This window comes from Pithys albifrons, chromosome 16 (genome assembly GCF_047495875.1).
Source record: "Pithys albifrons albifrons isolate INPA30051 chromosome 16, PitAlb_v1, whole genome shotgun sequence".
NCBI lineage: Eukaryota > Metazoa > Chordata > Aves > Passeriformes > Thamnophilidae > Pithys > Pithys albifrons.
This window is the reverse complement of record NC_092473.1, coordinates 17,246,038-17,265,811: the sequence shown is the minus strand read 5'-3', so window position 1 is coordinate 17,265,811 and position 19,774 is coordinate 17,246,038. Positions and strand designations below refer to the sequence as shown.

Genomic DNA, 19,774 nt, shown 5'->3' with positions numbered 1-19,774 from the left:
GAAGCTTTGATTCAGTTTCTGAATTACTCACTGTCCCATCCATACAGTCTTTCCCCAGTGAGCTGTTTTAGCAAGGATTTCTATAGTGATGAACCAATCCTACAAAATTTTTAAAGGATTGAGAATAGTGAGGGTGTTGGCTGTTCTAATCTGGGGCAATGCTTTTATATTATAAAGCTGTAGTGATCAGATGCAGACAACAAGCAAACCGTATCTGAAAACTGAGCTGTATTACACTTAGATTAAGTCTTGAGCAGCAGCCATTTTTTTAATAAGAAAATCCCTTAAGAAACTTTGGATGGAACAAAGATTTTAACAATTCATTTGTTTTGCAGAATGATTTTGAGTAAAAAAATACAATTAAAAAAGGCAGTGAACATTTAATAGAGGGCATACCAGCTTGACATACATGAAAATAACTTACATAATTTAACTGATTTCCTTTACAGAAGGAAACTGTAATTGCATAGATCATGTCCTTTTCCTAAAAGCTATATACATTGACATACGGAAGAAGGCACAGGATTATTTCTGATAAACAAGTACCATTTAAAATCTCCAATTTCTGTAGGTCCCCTTAAATTCCTTGCATGGCTTCTATTGTTCATATCAGTCTAATGCCCATGTCACTTTATGCTTACCGTGGTCACACCAGTTTGCTGATCCCATTATGCACAACTGGTCTCCAGCGAGTCAGAATTCTGTGCTGCCTAAAGGAACTGATCAGAGGTGACTTGCAGTTACCACACAGGGCCCAGGGAAGGGCCACATTCATGCTGAGGGCAGGGCAGGGCAAACAACTGAAGAGAATATCTAAACAAAAGGCAAATGCAGCATCACAGGCCTTAAAGATAGGACTTAGAATCATAAAATCATTTGGGTTGGAAAAGACCTCCAAGATCAAGTCCAACCCTTGGTCCAACTTCACTTGCACTGAATTGTGTTCAGAGCCACTTAAATGGTAGTCTTTTAAATTATTTTAATGAAGATAAATGAAACAAAGCCCTTTATATAAACAGTTTATTTTACTCTAAACAGCAACACAGACAGAATGCCATATAAACACAAAGGAAGTGATGGAGAATAAGGATGCTGGCTAACTTTGGATCTCGAAGGCTCTTAAGCAATAACAACCTAGTTTCTGAAAGATAGGGAAAAAAACATTCAGGAGGGGAAGGGGGTGCAGGGCATGATTTTTTTTTTCATACAGCCAGCTAGAGGCTAAATATAGTTCTAACATTTTAAAGCATGCCTGCATCAGATAGCAAAGTAACTAGAGATACTAGTGAATTTATAGAAGTATAAAAGTTTATAATTTTACAGCAGTTGAAATACTGACATCAATATTAAAATAAAAGCAAGTTTTACATAACAATCAAAAATACAAAAGACTGAAGGAAGAGACCCTGTATGAAAAAACTGGGGGCAAGTCAGCAAATTTAGAACTGTATACAAGTGGCGAATATGGAAAATGGCACACATACAACCCCCTCCCCTAAGTGGATATTAATTGTACATAGCAACATTAGATTTTGCAAAAGTTTTGTAAACAAGTTCTTGCCAAACCAATCCCTTCCTTTTTAAGATGCTGCATGACAAATGCTTATGATGGTGCAAACTTCTTGGCTTGTGCTCGAACCCTCTTTTCATATTCCACTCTGTTTTGGCTGAAAAGAGAAAGGGTAATTACAGCTGGAGAAATCAGAGGCCTATCAGTTAGTTTCATACTGAAGAGAAAGAGAAGAGTAAGTCTTTGCTGAAGGCAAAATCATTAGATAAGAAATCACTGAACACGACAACAGATTAAAGGCTTTCTGGACCATTACTTTAATAATTTCCTTTGGATAGAAATATGGTACTGTTCAACTCGTCACTTCCCAGACATCACCTGCTGCCAAATGGCTGCAGCACCTGCCTGCACACTGCACCTGTCTGCAAACAGCTTTGTGCCTCACTCTCAGGGCCAGCTGTACTCCATGTGCAAACACTCTCATTCATCTCAAGTCTCCTGCTCCCGACTCATGGTGAGACCTGAGATCATTAACAAATGCCAGTAGTCCTAAAAGCATAAAGTCATTGATGAGAGCAGCTCACTAACAGTTGGTGGACTTTCAAAGTATAAATTTTTACTGCTGTGGAGAGAACTGAACCACTCTGAGAAATGGGAAAATGGTAATGGTGTGGTAATTTCAGTCTTTATCTCTGCAGAACTTGACTCACAGCTTTAGGTTAGGATCCCAATCTTCAGTTGAAAAAAAAAAAGCTCAATGTAGATCACTAAGTGTAGCATACTTGCTACAAGATTATTTCAACAAGCAAGTACTACTTGAGGGAGCTATGTCCAGTCATTAAGCCTCAGACTCAAGATGCAAAAGGTCAAGTTTGTTTTCTATTCTTGGGCCAACAGGGATGGTAGTAGCTTAGTAGAGCATCCATTTGCATTCAGTTGTACATTTTGTGTTAGCTGTCAGAAGTGTCAAGAATTAAAAATTCAGTACCATTACTCTTGTGCCAAAGGTAGTTTAAAGTGACTAGATTTTGCAGACAGCTTTGCAGGAAATTTAACTTACCTTTTTCAGCTATGCAGTGAAAATAAAAAAAAGCCAGCAAATTATATTCTCAGAACTTGACAAATTAAGGGGGAGGGGGGAGAAAGAAACTAATTCTGGTCACATCGAATGAACAAGTACCAGCAAACACACCAAAGATACTCTATACATATTTACAAACTTCTACTCTTTTTCCACTACGTTATATTGCATTGTTGTATGAAAACACAGCCTAGCTGTTCAATCTCACCCCCCCCAGAATCCACCCAGGAGAATGCCTTCCCCCCCAGCAGCCCCTGCAGCAGGCAGGGAAGCAGATGAGCACAGCCAAAGCACAAATGTTACAGAACAACAGCACCAAAAAACAAGTATTCTCATCTTGAATACAAAGTTATTCTTGGAGGTTTAACAACTTGACTTAAAGACATCTATTTAAGCAAGTCTGCATCTTCTCCAGAATAGATCAACTATGCCACATCACAGATTCATGCACAATCCTGCTCTGTGTAACTCCTACCAGTTCCTCATTAAATAGTGAGACACTCGCAGACTGCAGAATTATGGAAACCCATCTAAAATATCATGCGTGTCCAAGAGACATGAAGAAAGATAAATGGGAGACTATATATACTTGAAGCAACAGAAATCATGTACCAGTTTAATATCAATAGATTTTTTTTCCCTGCTAGAAGCAATTAAAGCAGAAACAAGACTAGCTAAGACTGGTTTTGTATATACATGTGTGTTGGAGTGGATTAAAAAAACAGAGACTATCTCTACATGTATTACAGTGTATTACTCCTGCCCAACATTCCCTCAGAGTGGCTTTTTCTGATGAGGCCTGCCTCGTCATTCCTGGCTTCCAAAGGTGCTGCCTGCAACTGTGGCCACTTAACTGTCTCCACATGGGCTCGGCTCCGTCAGGTCTTCAGTGAAGTATTTTACACAACAGCACTGAGCGAAGCCTTTAACTGAAAGCAGAGCCACACTGCCCATGCCTATTTTCCTTCTCACCAGGATCCTACAAAAAGACACTTTTGACATAGCTTGCATGTGCAGTCTCATACAAGGCTGTTTTCAAACTTGGCACTCTCATGGAGGCCTCTTCTGTCCAGAATGGTAATTCCACATTTCCATCTTGGTTATTATTTCAGGAGTTGTAACTGCCAAAAACACTCGTTTAAAGTGTTTTGCTCCCCTAAATATTATAGAACACTTTTAAAGATGGGAAAATTTTTAAGCCTTAAAAAAAAAAAGTTTTGTTTAGCTCAAAAATTATCACCTTTCCTAACAAATGCTAACTTAATTCTGCTAAACCTACAGGTGTTCTGTGCTTTCTAACCTGTTCTTTTGGGAGATGTAATTTTCACAAAACACCCTGTTTCCTAGAGCAGTCACAGTTCTCCTTTTTCCTTCAGGCACAAGTGCTTTCAGGCACCCACTTCTGGACTGAAAAATTATCTTGTCACCTAATTCAGTCTCCTCTACCCTGGTGTCATGACACCATTATGCCTCATTACTACTACTCAGCCTTTAGGGGAAAGAATTCTGTGTTGGGTCAGAACCAGGATGAGAATGATGATCCAACTGAAGAGCCTCCACACTTTCTTGCTGTTGTGTTGCTATTAAAAGCTCCATTAGCCTACTAACTGTAAAGTTACCATTTTTTTCAAGTTCAGCACAGTCTAGGCATCTCCACAGGTTATAGTCACAAAGGTAAGAAAATTCCCCTGATCATTCCTAAAAACATTTGCATGTTATACTCCCAAGTAACAGAGAGCTGTAGGCAATATGACAGATTTTAAGATGATACACAAAGATACTTACCAGTAAATTGTGTAAGCCTCTGCTTGAGCTGGGTCTTGAATATTTGGTTCATTTAGAAGTTCTTGTATTCCTAACAAGATCTGTGGAAAAAGGAGAAGTAACATAGGCATATATATTACTAAAAGACATTCTGTGAATAACCCACAGAAACCACTTGTAGAAACATACAGTGAACACCTGACACATCAGATAAGCAGGCAATGCAAATAAAAGGACAAAGAATAACTCCAAGTACCACTAATGACCTGTTTAATTGTGATTGCTGGCCGCCAGTCCTTATCCTCCTCTAAGATGGAGAGACATACGGTGCCTGAAGGGTACACGTTTGGGTGGAATAACGGTGGTTCAAATTTACCTGATAAAGAAGAGAATGAATTGAATGATGAAGATCAGAGTTGGGTTAGATCAGTGGGGGAAAACAACCCCCCCTCAACCCCAAACCAACACTGGCAAGAAACACCCCCACCCCTCCAAATAAAACCCCGCAGATTTCTGGAGCTATTAATACCAGTTTTCTTGGCTCAGCCTGCACCTAGAGCAGGAACTCCATCACATCTGTGGTATTAATATATGACAGTAATTTTGACTGTTAATACTTGGTAGTAGCTTTGTGATAGCGACCTTTCAAAACCAATTCTGCCTTTTCAGCCTCATACACTACTTACATAAAGGAAAGGTACTGCCCTTCACTCATCTTTTGTCTCCTCACTTTGAAATACTGAAAGTTTCACAGAAGAAAGACTTGAGTTCCTGGCACTTCCTTCAGTTTCACTTTTCCTATACATTACCAAGATGCACTGAACAAGAACAACAAAAGTTAAACTGCAAGACTGACTTAAGGCTTGTACATCTTTCCTTCTGCCACTCAACCTATATTCTGGCATTTCTTTTCATCTTTACAGGACTTCAATGCAACAGCCACCACCTTGAATAAAGTAATGAACACTTTATTCAATAAAGCAATAGATGAAATATCTGCATGTTAGCACAGTTTTCTAATCTATCTGACATCACAAGCATCCACAAGATATAACAATCTTGCTGTGCAAGGAAGTTCAGTGGCACCTCAGAAGCTGCATTGGTAAGGAGTCTTACCAGTCACACACACATTTATTTCAAGGCATGACAATTCTTTAAACAGTTTTAGGATGTGATAACTGGTACTTCTCTAGAATGTTAAATATTGTCCAGTTAATCGGGATATTTCCCCATGTCACATATATTTAGGTTGTAACAAACAAAGGGAGTAGCCAAGACAACTAGGAAGAGTTAATGTGACTCAAATGTGACAAGAGACCAACTGCCCTTCGTAATCCCTTTCATTGATTTGACGTGGCAGCCGATTCAAGAACCAAGAAACTACATAAGGCAATAGATGTTTTCAGGTTTCTGCCGTACGTAAGTTTTGAGATGGTATAAGAAAAATTCAATTAAAAAACTTAATATGGAAATTAGGTATTTGAAGATCTGCTATGCATAGTAGCAGAAAAAGAAAAGACTGATGTTTTAGAGCAAGCCGATTAAAAGGCTCAAGTTATCAACCATCTTTGTCACCAAGTTCTTGTCTTCTGAGTTCTTAGCTGAGAAGACCAAGTTAGCAGAAAGAACACGCAAAGGGCCTGGGCCTCAGTATCCCCACCTACCTGCTGCTTCCCAGGAGTGCTCATCATGTAGTGACCACTGCAAGCAACACTTTTGTCAGACTGAGGGAACCCACCCAGCAACCTCATCCCCTCACAGTTTTATCAACCAGTTTGATTTCATGACAGCCTTCTAAATGCAAAGTGGTGAGTGGGGAAAAAAAACCCCAAAATAAAAACTGTAAGACAGTAATAACCATTTGTAGAACCACGTGTACTAGTTCAACACTGCTCTAATAAACCTGTGGTTTTCAGTAATTTTACCTACATTTTGGGGGTGAAGAAGGGTAGTCATCCTTGAAAAGCATCCGCAGTTTAAATAAGCCTCCTTCCCACGGTGTCTGTAAAAAGTTGAAAAGTCAAACGTATGGAAAGCAGCTTACCAAGAATATGGTTTTTCAGGCAAAGCACAAGACATTCTTCTGCTACACAGCAGAAAACAGCTGTCCTACACTGCAGCACCCTCGCTACACTGACAGGAGTTACCCTTCTTCTGCTATGTAAGAAGTGGAAAAGCAGGGGTTTCTTTCTTCATTACAGCTACCAAGTGCTGCTGAGTCATCAACAAGTCAGGATCATCAGCAGTAATTCTAAATAAAAGTCAAATTTTCAGAGTACGTAAGAACAGAATACTTGTGAAACTTTTCCTGATATACACATGCAATGAGGAAGGGCCTGTTGTACTCCTACTTCAGTCTGAGAAGATGGGATAGACACCCCCTCAGCACGTAGGTGTAAATGGCTTCTATTGTGCTTTATGAGAAAGTGGCAGATGTAACCACAAATGAACAAAAAATGGGGACAGCACTGTAGTATTGCTACAGTTAAATGAGGTTCACTAGTCTAAACTAGCCCTGTCTGCATCTGCCAGCATGGAGTCTCAGATTCCATCCTTTTGTAGAACAGAAATTCCAAGCAGCTCTTTCTCCAAAACCAGGAAAAGCACCAACAGGAGCAGTTCCCACGGCACAGAGCAAACCAAGTAGGACAGCACTGCCCAAAGGGTCACACAAACATTTAGCAATGGACAAAAAGGGTGTCTCAAATATACAAAACATGTAAACAAGGAAAAAAGACCATCTTCTGACAAACTGAATTCTGAGAAGTGTAGAAATACAGAAAAGAATATTACAGATGTAAAATTCAGACCACTTCTCTGTAACTTGCCTTTCCTATTTAAACACTGCAACTGAAGTACATGTTGAGTTCATTCTTTAAAACAACTGAGCAAAGACATATCTTATGAGCAGAAGTGATCAGATCTTAGCCCCACAGGCAGACGGACATGTCTGAAGACCACCTTAGGAGGAAAGGTCTGATTCTTTCCTATCTCAATTACATGATTTTTAGCTGAAAGAAGGGAAAAAACCCCCATCCCAAACAGCCCAAAAACACACAGGAGAAAGCAGAAATACTCCATTATCACTGGTATTCAGTATGCAGAGCCTCAAGCTGGAATAGGAAAGAAACCATACCAGAAAATAGTAAGATAACCACATTTTCAAAAGTGGGTGATGACATTTGCTATAGTGTATTGAAAGGACTTGTTCTAAGCTGTAGTCAACAACTAGAAAAATTTATTCTCCATACCTTGTCAGAGGAGTCCCTTTTTAGAAAACAGGAGCTTTTTGAGAGAATAAGCTTTACCCGTTTTGTTTGCTTTCAGTCACAGGGGAAGACAAATAGTTTTTAATAATTTCTTCAAGTAGGAGGATGGGAACAGTCCTAAGTTTTTACCATCTTTCTGACAGAGCAACACACTTTATGGCTGAAGGAGAGTGGGCACTCAGAAGTCTCAATAAGGTAACAGTGTGACAGTAGTGTCACCAAGACCACACTGAATTACAGGACTAGCTGCAGACGTTCTTTTGGGTCAAATTCTAGGTAGTTAACAAGTGATTTGCTGTCAAAAAAGTGAATGGAGATACAAACCCAGGACTAACACCACTTCCATTTTTGATCTGGCTGCAAGAAAGCATTTTGGTGGTTTCAGCTACTCATCTCAGGGAAAGCAACTGCAGTACAGAGCAAAATTCCTGGCCTGGTACAGGTGAGCAAGTCATGCTGCTGCTTGTTAAACGGACAGCACTTTTACTTCAATAAAAATCCTTTTTTAATAGCAGGAATCACATCAGCATAACTGATCTTTTCCCGCTGCGACAATTCCTAGCAGGCAAGAAGCTGCCTCTTTAAGGTCTTGGTTGCTCCATTCTGTGGCTTACAAAGCCTCAAAGCAGTAACATGAAGATTTGATACGGCATGGAAGTTTATGTATTTGAAGGTGACAGCTTGATAAGGAACATAACTGACTATGAACAATCCTGTGTCAGCAGAACACAAGGGGATGAGTTTTTCTTTATACTGTTACATTATTTGTAGGTTCTTCTTTAAGAACTAACTCGAGCTGTGCAGGCAACCCCCCAGACTAAGCTGTAACTGGAGCAGCAGTGCCTGTTCAGCACTGAGGCAGCAGAACAGACCCCACAGGGTTTGCCTGCACAGGGTCTGCTCAGAATCCCAGACACATCACACGGGAATTTAAGCGACTCTGCAAAAGGCAAAACCGTCCACGCCCGATGCAGAACACTGAGGACTCAAAAGAATTAAAACTGTCAGCTACTTAATAGCAGGATCTCAGAAGAAGCAACTCCATGCAATGAATTCAAGAATAGCATCTACATGCTAAACAACATCTTGAAAAATAGAACAAAGATTCTGCTCAGAATGAGGTGTTATAATGACAGAGTACAGACTCAGAGGAGTTTCATGCATTAATGACTATTTTCACTTGAAAGCTTGCACTTGTCCTATCCTATTCAACCAGATCATCTTGATAATTTTTAACAATTCTGGTCTCCACAGATGTTTTCCTTGTTATTTTAAGGAAAGGGACACAGAAGCACAAGAGGAATCAGATAAAACGAAATATTATCAGAGAGTTCTATTATTCTTTTCCCAATACAGTAAGAGAAAGTTCCATAAAATGGAAGGCAATGAGATTCCATGTTAATAACAGGAATTACTTTCCACGAAATCCAAAAAGATAAAAAATGATGCTACAGCACTTCTTCAGGACTGAAGGATCTCACTATTAACCAGCAGAGGCAACATTTTGGCAGTAATTATTTTCAAGCTTTAGGGCTTAAAACTATATTTAGTAAGAAGAGAAGTCACAATAAACCTTGACATGAAGCAGGACCATCTCCAGTTTGTTCAATGCAAGATTCTTACACACTCTTCTGAAAACTTCATTCTTAAGGTGGTCAGGTTCAACAGCCTCATGGTGTATTTTGTCCAATATTCTCAGTTCACTGCACTGGGATTCTAAAACAGCAGCAGGATCTGGGCATTTTTATTAAACTACATGTAAGTTGCATTCTCAATGGCTGCTGTAATGCATGAGCAGCTTTGCTACTTTTCACCATAAACGAGAAGTTAGAACAGTAAGTCTTACCCCTTTCTTTCCTGGAATAGCACACTCCCAGTTCATTAGATTCATTGTGCCATCTGGATTTTTTGTAGGTACTGCTACAAATCCCTGAATTAAGGCAAAAAGCCAAAGGGTCAGGATTACAGAAGATACTTCACGACATACTTTATCTTTACACAGAGTTACTTCTTTTTGCACTATATAGTTTTTAAGTAGCATTTTTATTGAAACAAAACAAAGAAATCCTGTCAGGGTAAAGAAGAAAATCATCACCAGAATACCAAAACAGATGCAGAATCAGAAATTTGGCAGTTCTCATACTTACAAATGGATGATCTTTCCTCCAGGCTTTTCTCTCCTGTGCAAGTCTGCTAAGAGCTATGCCAGACATATTCAGAAACTCTCTAAAACAGAAGTGATTGCTTTTAGTATTTACAGTGCAAACAACACAGTACATTATCTGTTTGTAAGCCCTGCTCACTTAGGAATCATTTTGGCCTCTGATTTTCTCTTCTGCAAGGAAGACATGTTTTTGCACATCCTGCAGAATTTATCATCAGGAATAACATCAAGTTTCCCCACGTCATCAAGTTCCTGGTTGCTGGATTTGACCTACAAAATTCTATCCTTACTTTGTTGCTCTATATTTGAACCACATCTCAGAAGCAACTTTGACAGAAGCTTGACAACACAAACACTGTTAGCAATGGGAAGACTGGTCAGACTTCCTGCTTGAGCAACTGATAAACATGTCTCTGTCTCCTTCCTGCATCACAAAGGAATGGTTCTCTTCTGCAGGGGAACACCTGCACTTCTCCCATTTCTGGCAAATGGGAATAAGAAGTGTCACTTTCAGGGTAAATTCCTGGTCAAAGCCAGTATTCTACACAAAAGCAACACGTGCACAGAACTTAAACAAACCCACATCAGTTTTGCAGTGATGTCACTCCATAACTCCCCGACAGCAGCAGGAACAGACAGTGACACAGAAGGGAGCTAAGAAGAGGCAGTGGCACGTTCCACCAGGCAGGCTGCAGTTCCAGTACCGAGTGAATGGCAGCTCTGCACCCTCAGTGCCTCAGCAACAGCCGAGCAGGGTGCCCAGGGAAGGCTGCAGAGCAAACACAGCAGTGCCACACACACCAGGGGGATTCTCCTCTGCTCACCCAGAACACAAAGCAGGAGTTTAGTCTTTATTGTCAAACTATCTAAACTCAGGATTTCATTAGCTACATGGTCAAAACAAACTCCAATTAAGGTTTTTAATCCTCCTCCCAAATGCACTTCTACCCATCCTAAAAGCTGGTAATTGGCAGTGGGAGAAGTCAGGCCAATTTGTTCTCAACTCCACATGCAGCTCACAAGCCTTTATGACACTCAGGAGAGTAGAATGCTTTCACTTAACCACCTCACAGAATTCATGAAATCAATGTTACTGCTCTATTAAAACAAACACTGGTTAAGCATTATGCAAAATTTTACACTCTCTCAATATGCAGAATTCTGCAGCCTACAACTACTATAAGCATATGAATTGTAGTTCTTTAAAAGCACCAGATAAAGTATTTTATGCAGTTCCTAGAACAATGGGAATTTCAAATCCCTTCTTCAAGTTTGAAGGTTGTTTATTTTACAGTTAGTTCTGTATGCATATCCATAATCCCCAATTTCACCTTCAAACTGGCAACTAAATTAATGTCAGATAAAGCTTTTTAAAAAGGGTAATAAACCCTCAGTGAACATGTACACACAAAAAAAATCCCATATCCAGTTCAATTCTTCCTCTAGTATTCCCAACACATGCACCTATATCTGAGTTAGGTCAGAAGATTGATTGGTCAACACAACCTGTATGTGACTTTGGGTTTTAGTCTGTTCACATGCAGGACATGCAGAGCCACTGAAAAAGACACCAGTGGAAACAAAACAACCTCTCCCTTACCCAAATTAAACAGGGAGTCATTTTAAATATGCTGTGAGCCCACACACTTGCAATAGGTGTAAATGAACTTATAACTGACTATACAGCAGCATTTCAGCTGTGCTGTTGGTACCTGGTGGTCCAGTAATAGTGACCTTCCCATCTTAGCTTGAGAAAACTGTTTGTGCTTGGAAACCATCCAAACAGTTTAGTAAATCAGCTGCCTTTTCTGCCAGAGACACATCACAGGATGCCTTCAAAGACACGAATTTCATTCCCTGTGGTAACAGCCACTTGATTCCTTGTCCCTCAAGGGGAATGGCAGCTCTTTGCTGGGCACATACACAGAGTGTGTCCTACAGAACACCGTGGCCAACCCAGGAACTGCCCCCGGAGTTTTCAGGCCACACACCGTGCCCCAGGACAGTAAAGATTTTTTATGTTCTACAAATACCTCTTCAAATCTTGAGGCATTTGACTTGGTTCAGCACTGACAGGCTTCATGTGAAGTTTCAGTGGATATGAGAGACAACAGGCTTCATAGGTGTGGTTTGCACAGAGTTCAGTTATACTGACACAGACAGACAAGCATCTGAAACCTCGTCAGTATATTTGAAAACAGAGACTGATAGAGAAGACTGATTGCTCGTTTCAAATATTAAGATCCCATTAGGTGAACATTCCCTCAAAGGCAATCTGTTAAACTGCCAATAAATACTCTCTATATCCTCATCTATTTACGTGCTGCATCACCAGAAAGAATTTGGCACCGGAGGAAATCTATCAACTCTACCCTGCACATCCCACAGGAGTCTGAGAGACTCATCTTCACGTTCTGAGTTTAGTTCCTGCAAACAGCAACTCCCAAATGTACTCAGCAGGTTGTCCCTACTGCTGTTACTGCCGATTTTGGAAAAGGGATAAAACACACTCATAGGTGCAACCTTTTGTGTTCCATTACAGAACATGTTCCCCATCTGCAGCCACTCACGCGAGAGAACAATCCACTGCCACACACAACATGCGACTCTTTCAAAGAGCCCTCTTGTGCCACAGATAAGCCTCCAAACACATAACAACACGCTCTTTAAGTTTCGAGAATTTTCAATAGGTCTTATTCATTTCAAGCAGCAAGAAAGCCCAAAATATTCAGATTACCAGCCTCACGTTTTAACTTTGGAGATTATCGGAGTAGTTTGCCCCCGAAGTGCTCAAATTTTATTTTCCACAAGCGTGGAGAAAGCCACGGCCTGAGGTTTAATCAAAGCCAACTCTGGGCTGGGACAGAAAGTCTCCTCTGCCTACGGCAAGAGAAAGGCAAGAGACGCCAAGCGGCGACCGGAGTGGCCCGGAGAACAACAGAAGGTGCCGCGCGGCGCTGGGCCCGGGGCTGTCCGGCCGAGCCCCGCACCGGGCCGAGCCCCGAGGGGCGCCGGGGCAGCGCCCAAGGCCTGCAGGGGCACCTGGGCCCGCCCGCTGATCCCGGGCGAGCACCCGGCGGGGCGGGCCCGCCTCCCGCAGGTTCCCGGCCCCTGTCGGCAACCTCCGCCCGCAGCCACCGAACCCCGCGGGGCCCTCGCGGCCGCGGGCGGGCAGTGCTGCTCCGGCGGGCCCGGCCGCGGGGCAGGAGCCGCCAGGGCCGCACTCCCGCGGCCTCCGGCCCCGTCCCGTCCCGCCGCAGGCAGAGGCCGCCGGCCCGGCCCGGCCCGCTCCCGGCCCGCCCCGCTCCCGCCCCGCTCCCGGCCCCGCTCCCGCCCCGCTCCCGGCCCGGCCCGCTCCCGGCCCGGCCCGTCCCGCTCCCGGCCCCGCTCCCGGCCCGGCCCGCTCCCGGCCCCGTTCCCGCCCCGTTCCCGGCCCCGCTCCCGCCCCGCTCCCGGCCCCGCTCCCGGCCCCGCTCCCGGCCCGCTCCCGGCCCGCTCCCGGCCCCGCTCCCGGCCCCGCTCCCGGCCCCGCTCCCGGCCCCGCTCCCGGCCTCGTTCCCGGCCCCGCTCCCGCCCCGCTCCCGGCCCCGTTCCCGCCCCGCTCCCGGCCCGCTCCCGGCCCCGCTCCCGGCCCCGCTCCCGCCCCGCTCCCGCCCCGCTCCCGGCCCCGCTCCCGGCCCCGCTCCCGGCCCCGCTCCCGCCCCGCTCCCGGCCCCGCTCCCTCACCCGGAGGAGCCGCCGCCGCCGCGCGTGTCCCGGATCGAGGCCCGCGAGTGACCCGGATGTTCCCGCTCCTCCCCCCCCTTTGTCTCCACTCCGGAGTTTCCCTCCCCTCCGCCCGCAGCGGAGCGCGACAGAGGAATTGTGTCCCTCGGAACGGCCCGTCCGCGCCGCGCGCCACGCTTGCTCACCCTCGCGACACAGGACCCGGAGGTGCCCCGGACGATGCCTGAGGAAGAAGCGCCGGCAGGGACCCAAGCGGAGCCCGCCCAGGGCCGACTCCTCGTCGCGCCGCCGCTCCCGCCACTCCCGCCGCTCCCGCCGCTCCCGGCTGAGACGACCCTCGGCTCCGGCGCGGCAGGATCGGCTGCGACCTTAGAACGGCCGGTCCCTCGGCGGGCGGGCGCGCCGGATGGCCGAACCCCGCCCGCTTGCCCGGACGGGCCTCTGATTGGAGGAGAGGCCTCCGCCCAGGTGATTGGCAGGCGGGGCAGCCAATGAGGAGGCGCGGGGGCGGGGCGGGCCCGGGCGCGCGAAGCTCAGGCCCTTTGGGTGCGGGCCCGGCGGGCCTTGTTCGGTTCCGGTTCCCTGGAACGCGTTTTCTTTTAGAGGAAAAGTGCGAATCACGTTCCGTTCCCGTCCTGGACTTATTCTTCTCTTTTTAATGAAATGGAAAAATTTCTCGTCCCGAAAGCTCTGCCCGTGCGGGCCCTGCGCCGTTGGTGCTCCTGGAACTGTGCGCTCGGTGCTGCCCCAGCTCCGGTGGCTTCTCGGGCCCTCTAGAACCGACTGTTCCCATAAATAATCACGTAGATCTCAATCAGCCCTAGTCAGAACGTGCTGAAGGCCCCTCGAGCTGGGACTCCTTTCACCAGCAGCAAATGCACACGGACGCCCCGTGAGCCTTTCCCGGGAATTCCAGGGGAGCACCAGAAGCGGTGGAAGTGTCGCCACTCGGCCGACGAGATCAGTCTCAGGAAATTGCCAAGTGCAGTCCCGGAGAGCGGCCGCGGACTCCGCTCGTTACTACCAGGCAAGTCTTCAGCACACCGAAAGGCGAGGGGCCATTTTTGTCTTTCTGAAGTGAAACTTCCGACTGAAAGGAAAACCGGCTCCAAATACACTCTAAATGCTTTGAAAGATCCCACCAGGATGCTGAGCAGTTACTTGTTTATGTGCCCCTTATGAACCGGTGTCTCGTTCAGGTGCACACTTGTCCCTTTCACACTCACGTTGCTCACTGGTGAAGACATTGAGGCAACAGATCTGCAGAGTAGGAACGTGGGTGGGAGTTGTGCTGGGTGACTGTGAAGTCCAAATACTTTTAGTAAGACAGTCTGTTAAAAATACAGATGCCCACATTGACTGGTTCATTTCAACAGAGCATTATTTGTACCTGGCACTTGGTAAAAATGCAGCACATCAGATCAGTCAAATGACACCACGTTACTTAAGCTGATGGATATATAAGGAAATAGTAGAATGTGCTTTGCATTTAAACCTGATTAAACTGTTAAGATGAAATTCATGCCATACAGAACTGTACAGCCTTTAAGATTTTAAAAATCATGGATCTGGGCTTAAGTTCTCACTGGCAGATTGGCAGAGAACAGCAGTCCAGGGGCCTTGTCAATACTAACACTGAATTGTGAATTTTCTGCACTTGCAGAGGACAAACTTCCTAAATAACTTCAGCAACACACACTTGGTGTTTGATCATTGACTTCCCTCAGCCATTTCTATCTCTGAAACTTTTGCAGCTTTTTATTTACATTTATTATACTGTATGTTGGCCTTATTACAAAGCATCAGTTTCAGTTACCTTCAATTTTTCAGACAAAAGAAGCATTTTTATTAAAAGCAAAACAGTGGGTTCTAAACTCTGGGATGATCTGCAAGTTGTGTCACAGAACGTGTTCCAGGTTGAAACTTGGTACAGTTTCTTCTGTGTGGATGTGGATCTACAGCAGAGAGAACTGTTCCTATAATGATCAGCATCAGTCACAGCAGCTGCCAAGGAAAATGATTTCCCAGGTGCCATAAACACACCTGAACAAACCTGACTGTTCTGTGACAGTTTGGGGCAGCAGTAAGGGATCCATCTCATTTACACAGGAGAGGGTTACTCCTTTGAATCACTGCACACATGTGCAACTGAACTGGCATCTGAAGTGCTGAACTGGGAGGTGTCAGTGACATCACACTGCTCCTATCAATGCATTTAGAAAAAAGACATGAGCCTTTAAAAGGGAAAAACCAGGTTTATTTCATGCAGTTTACAATACAAGTGTTATGAAAAGGAGGTTAAAAAATCCCCCCACACATTTCAATTGTATGTTTGCTTCAAAAGTGATGGTTTACTGTAACCACCTTCAAATTACATGGAAAGCCCTCGCAGGCTTTTTTCCAGGGAAATTCTCTGGATTCAGTTTCTGGTCTTATGTCTGTCCTAAGAGTTCTGGCCAATGGAAATGCATTAAAACCAAATCAGAACTCAAACTGGCTGCAGTAAGAACACTTCAGAGATAATGAATTGGCACAAAAGAAAGTTTTATTGCTAATGCACTATCCAGGAAATTACATATTGCAACTATGGTCACTTGGATATAAGCACAAACAGCTGATGCACAACTAATTCTGAGAGCAGAGATTTGGGGGAAAAAGAAAAAGTAACATCTCTTGAGTTGGGTGGGTGGGCCCAGAGCGTGCACAGGAACCAGATTTTCATAGCTGGTTCCATGAGGCTGAGGACAGAAGAGGTGGAAAAAGCTGCCATTTGATTCTTCTTCAGTTTGGTGACCTTGTTTCAGCTCCAGGCAGCAAGGTTGGCAACTCTTCTCAGAGTTCCTTGGCACTTGCTTCACCCCAGCAAGTACATGAGCCAACTTAGGATGACCAAAGCTGTGCATAAGCTTTTGGAAAATCTTCAAAAGTAGCAGGAATCACATTATGTAAAAACATTAACTCTTACATTTCAGATGACCAGGCCTCAAATTGCAACAGGTGTTAAGTCAGGTCAAAATGTAAGCTCAGCTTTCCAAGGCAAGGAGAGCCCTGTCACAGAAGCTCCTCCCCTTCCACCCATCCCCAAAGCAGCAAAATAACTTTCTAAAACGTTCCTGCCATTATAGTAGTTATTAACACACAACATGCTAAAGAGAAGCCTTTGACAGGTGCAGACACTGGTACTTGCTGCAGGATCCACTCACTCACCTTTGGAGAAGTTTCTGCACTGGCAGACCCTGCTAAAGTAAAGGACAACTAAGTAGCAAACAAATATTCTGGGACAATTTCCTGGGGCAGAATCTGCCCCAAAGCCCGTCCACAGCCAGTGCTGCTCGTAAGGGTTGGTAAGAGTTCAGCACAAGGCAAAAATAAAGTCCTGGGCAACTATAATGTCTTCTCTAGTGTGCTCCCATATCCAGCCTGGATACTGAAATTCCAAGCCACAATTGGTTCAGGCACCTGTAAAAATTATTTTACAGAGTTGAACAGAAAACAGACTCAGTCCTTTTTTTTTGAATGGTGGATGTCTCTGGAACCTCAGATTATCCCTGGAAAGCATTTTAGCCCTTCACATTCCTGCACTGCAAGTGGAAAGTGTTCCCTCTGACAGTCATTTAGGCAGACTGAGCAGCAAGGTCTATTTAGCCCTTTAAAGACAGCTCCTGGTTTTTTGTCCTAAAGAAAACTTGTATTACACTGAGTTCAGAGAGCCTTCCACATTTTTATAAAACTGAATATTTATACTATTTTAAGAATCAATAATTCTACATACAAACCCAGGTATGATCCCAAGATTGTCCTTAAATCTGGAGATAACTGCAGTCTAAACTATAAGGAGGTAACAGGCAGCATCCTCAGACTGTAAGTATTTCAAAATTGTCATGTTTGAAAAGACACTTTCCAGTGACCTCTCAAGTTTTAATTCTACTGTCTTGAGCTAAACAAAATCTCATCTCTTTTCAAGAGCCCCACAGTTCAGAAGTTAATTTGAAAACCTTGAAACTTTTGATGTGGTGAGAGAGAGAATAAAATAAAATGAGAATTTTCTGATTTTATCACATCTCAAGGGAACAGAATTCCAGGCTTCATCTCCAGACACTCTTTCACTTGACTTTGCTCTTCATGAGAAGCCCAGGCCTTCACTCCTCTCCAGTACTTCTCAAGGAATGTATTCCTGTCTCCCTCCATGATTATTATCTGGTTTCTGTGTTGTTTCATTGAATCAGATACTACTGCATTTTTGCACTCCAAGTTCATTTTGGTAATAAACCCAATAATTTTTAACAAGTGTCTGTTAAGTTGCTGCTGGTAGCTCTCTACAGCTCGAAGAGAGACAACTCTCCATGACCTGAAGAGACATTCACAGAGCAGTGTCTGAGAACCACTTTGGTACCACCATCCTGCTCAACAGACTGTTCCACACACATGCCTGCAATCAAGTTTTCTTTTGTTTAATCTGCCAGAAGTTTTCATTTTTCTCCTGGCAGAAAAACCCCAACAACAACAACAATAACCCATCTCTGCCAGAGAAAAAGGAGATTGATGAAATTTTGTTATCTGCAGGAAATAGTTCTGTTTCTAATCAATCATAACTGTGCACTCACATTGCTGGAAATGGAGTTAGACAACTGTGGTCTAAAGGAAATGTGAAAACAAAAAGGTCAGATGGATACATTGAGTTTCATTTTTTAAGAAATATCTTCTCCTAATCCTACAATGCAAGATGAAAGGAACTTGTATCACTACAAGAAACCTGAGTTTGAAAAAACCACAGTATTTTCCAAATTTGATGAGTATGTGATTCTGAGGACTGAAACTTTAGCCAACAGTCAATACATGGTTCTAAACTCAATTAGGCCTTTGACACACAATTAAATTACTGTGGCAGAAAAGCCCTGCAATGAGCCATAATCCATGGAAATCCCACAGTAAGTGGGACAAAATTCCAGGTAACCTTTTGTCTGTTTACTGTGGGAGCTGCTAAGTCAGACTATACTTTTGGACAGTTATTATGGACCATATGACAATCACATCTTAGAGGCCTCAGAGTTACTTCATTGCAGATAACTCTGATTCACTTGCTGAATGCAAAGCATTTAATACAAAAATGTCATTTCCAATAAAGGAATATGGCCTCTTGAGGAAACTTAAGGCCAACAATATGCTCTCTCATTTCCTAACTCAAAGCAAGAAATTGCTGTGGCAAATTAAACTTTTCAGTTTTTAAACAAGTTTTGCAAGAAGTTTGTCATGTAAAAGCCTTTAAAGAATTTGGTATCTCTCCATTCCTACTTTTCTTCTGCCATGATCTCTTCATGCTTAGCATCTTAAATTCTAACCTGGATTACTGTTCTGATGTAGGAGAATAAACAGAGGAGCTGTGCAAATGCAGGACTCTGCAGTGCAGATTTGCAGCTCCAGCCTGTCAGGAAACCCTCAGCCTTCCAGGCAGTTCTCTGGTAGGTACTCTCCAAATGGCAGGAAGGAAACAAAGGACTCCTGTTTAAACGGTATTGGGACATTAATCCCTCCTGCAAGAGCTTAAAAGACAAAGCAATGTCTGCAAACCCTGGAGAAGTGGACTGGCCTCTCAGGCAATTACTTTGCAGCTGTAGCTGACTTTATTTGAAGGTTCAGGCGTCAAATAAAAAGAAACCAAACTTATTTAGGGATCAATTCCTAATGCCTTGTAAAAGGCTGACAGTAGCATTTCCAGCTGTCTGAAAGCCTCACCTGTTCACAAAAATTAAAGCAGCAACGACATTAGCAAGACTGGGAAAGTAGTTCAAGTGGTCTCAAACAAAGGCATGTTTAAAATCATTTACAAGGTACCTGCCTAGTAAAGTTCTCTTTTTTTTTGACTCTCCTCCTCATATCTGTGTGAGGTATTGGAGACAAAGTGCAAAATGATCAAACACTTATTTCCCCAAAGTTTGCTATGACAGGGATACAATGCAAACTAGACTGCAGGTAATCTCACCATAAAAGCATGTTTGAAAACTGAAAATACTCCAGTGGAAAAAACCCACACACTCAGAAAACCCCACTCTTTTACATATTCTAAATTTGTTCAGTTTGCTCAGTTTGTTACTCATGCTTTGTTGATGTCATTCAGGAAAATTTCACTTTATTAAACAAAATAGACTGTCTCTTTTGGGGTAAATAAAAGAAACAACAGAAATGCTGATTCAGAAGGACCATTGTACAGCAGGCATTTCAGGCACTAAAAACCAATGCTGAATTACTCTGTAGAACACATC

The 19,774-nt window shown here is 43.6% G+C and overlaps 1 protein-coding gene across 3 annotated transcripts; it reads right to left on the bottom strand.

Annotated features, from left to right (window-relative positions):
- Positions 1 to 1,004: 1,004 nt before the first annotated feature.
- UBE2I (ubiquitin conjugating enzyme E2 I) lies at positions 1,005 to 13,918 on the bottom strand. Of its 3 annotated transcripts, none has more exons than XM_071570719.1 (7): positions 13,700 to 13,918; positions 9,772 to 9,850; positions 9,471 to 9,554; positions 6,285 to 6,357; positions 4,622 to 4,731; positions 4,377 to 4,456; positions 1,005 to 1,667 (listed from the first exon to the last, which is right to left on the bottom strand). In XM_071570719.1, exons 2-7 carry the CDS (start codon positions 9,835 to 9,837, stop codon positions 1,604 to 1,606), a joined length of 477 nt encoding a protein of 158 aa, XP_071426820.1. In that variant the 5' UTR covers positions 9,838 to 9,850; positions 13,700 to 13,918; the 3' UTR covers positions 1,005 to 1,603. The 3 variants fall into 3 exon arrangements, with proteins under 3 accessions (XP_071426820.1, XP_071426821.1, XP_071426819.1); XM_071570720.1 differs by lacking the exon at positions 13,700 to 13,918 and adding an exon at positions 13,515 to 13,610; XM_071570718.1 differs by lacking the exon at positions 13,700 to 13,918 and adding an exon at positions 12,535 to 12,810.
- Positions 13,919 to 19,774: the final 5,856 nt, after the last annotated feature.

Coding starts and splice junctions, on each gene's coding strand:
- UBE2I (XM_071570719.1), bottom strand. CDS start 9,837: ATGTCTGGCATAGCTCTTAGCAGACTTGCACAGGAGAGAAAAGCCTGG. Junction 9,555..9,771: donor GGAGGAAAGATCATCCATTT/GTAAGTATGAGA, acceptor GCCTTAATTCAG/GGATTTGTAGCAGTACCTAC. Junction 4,457..4,621: donor CAGCAATCACAATTAAACAG/GTCATTAGTGGT, acceptor CTTTTTCCACAG/ATCTTGTTAGGAATACAAGA.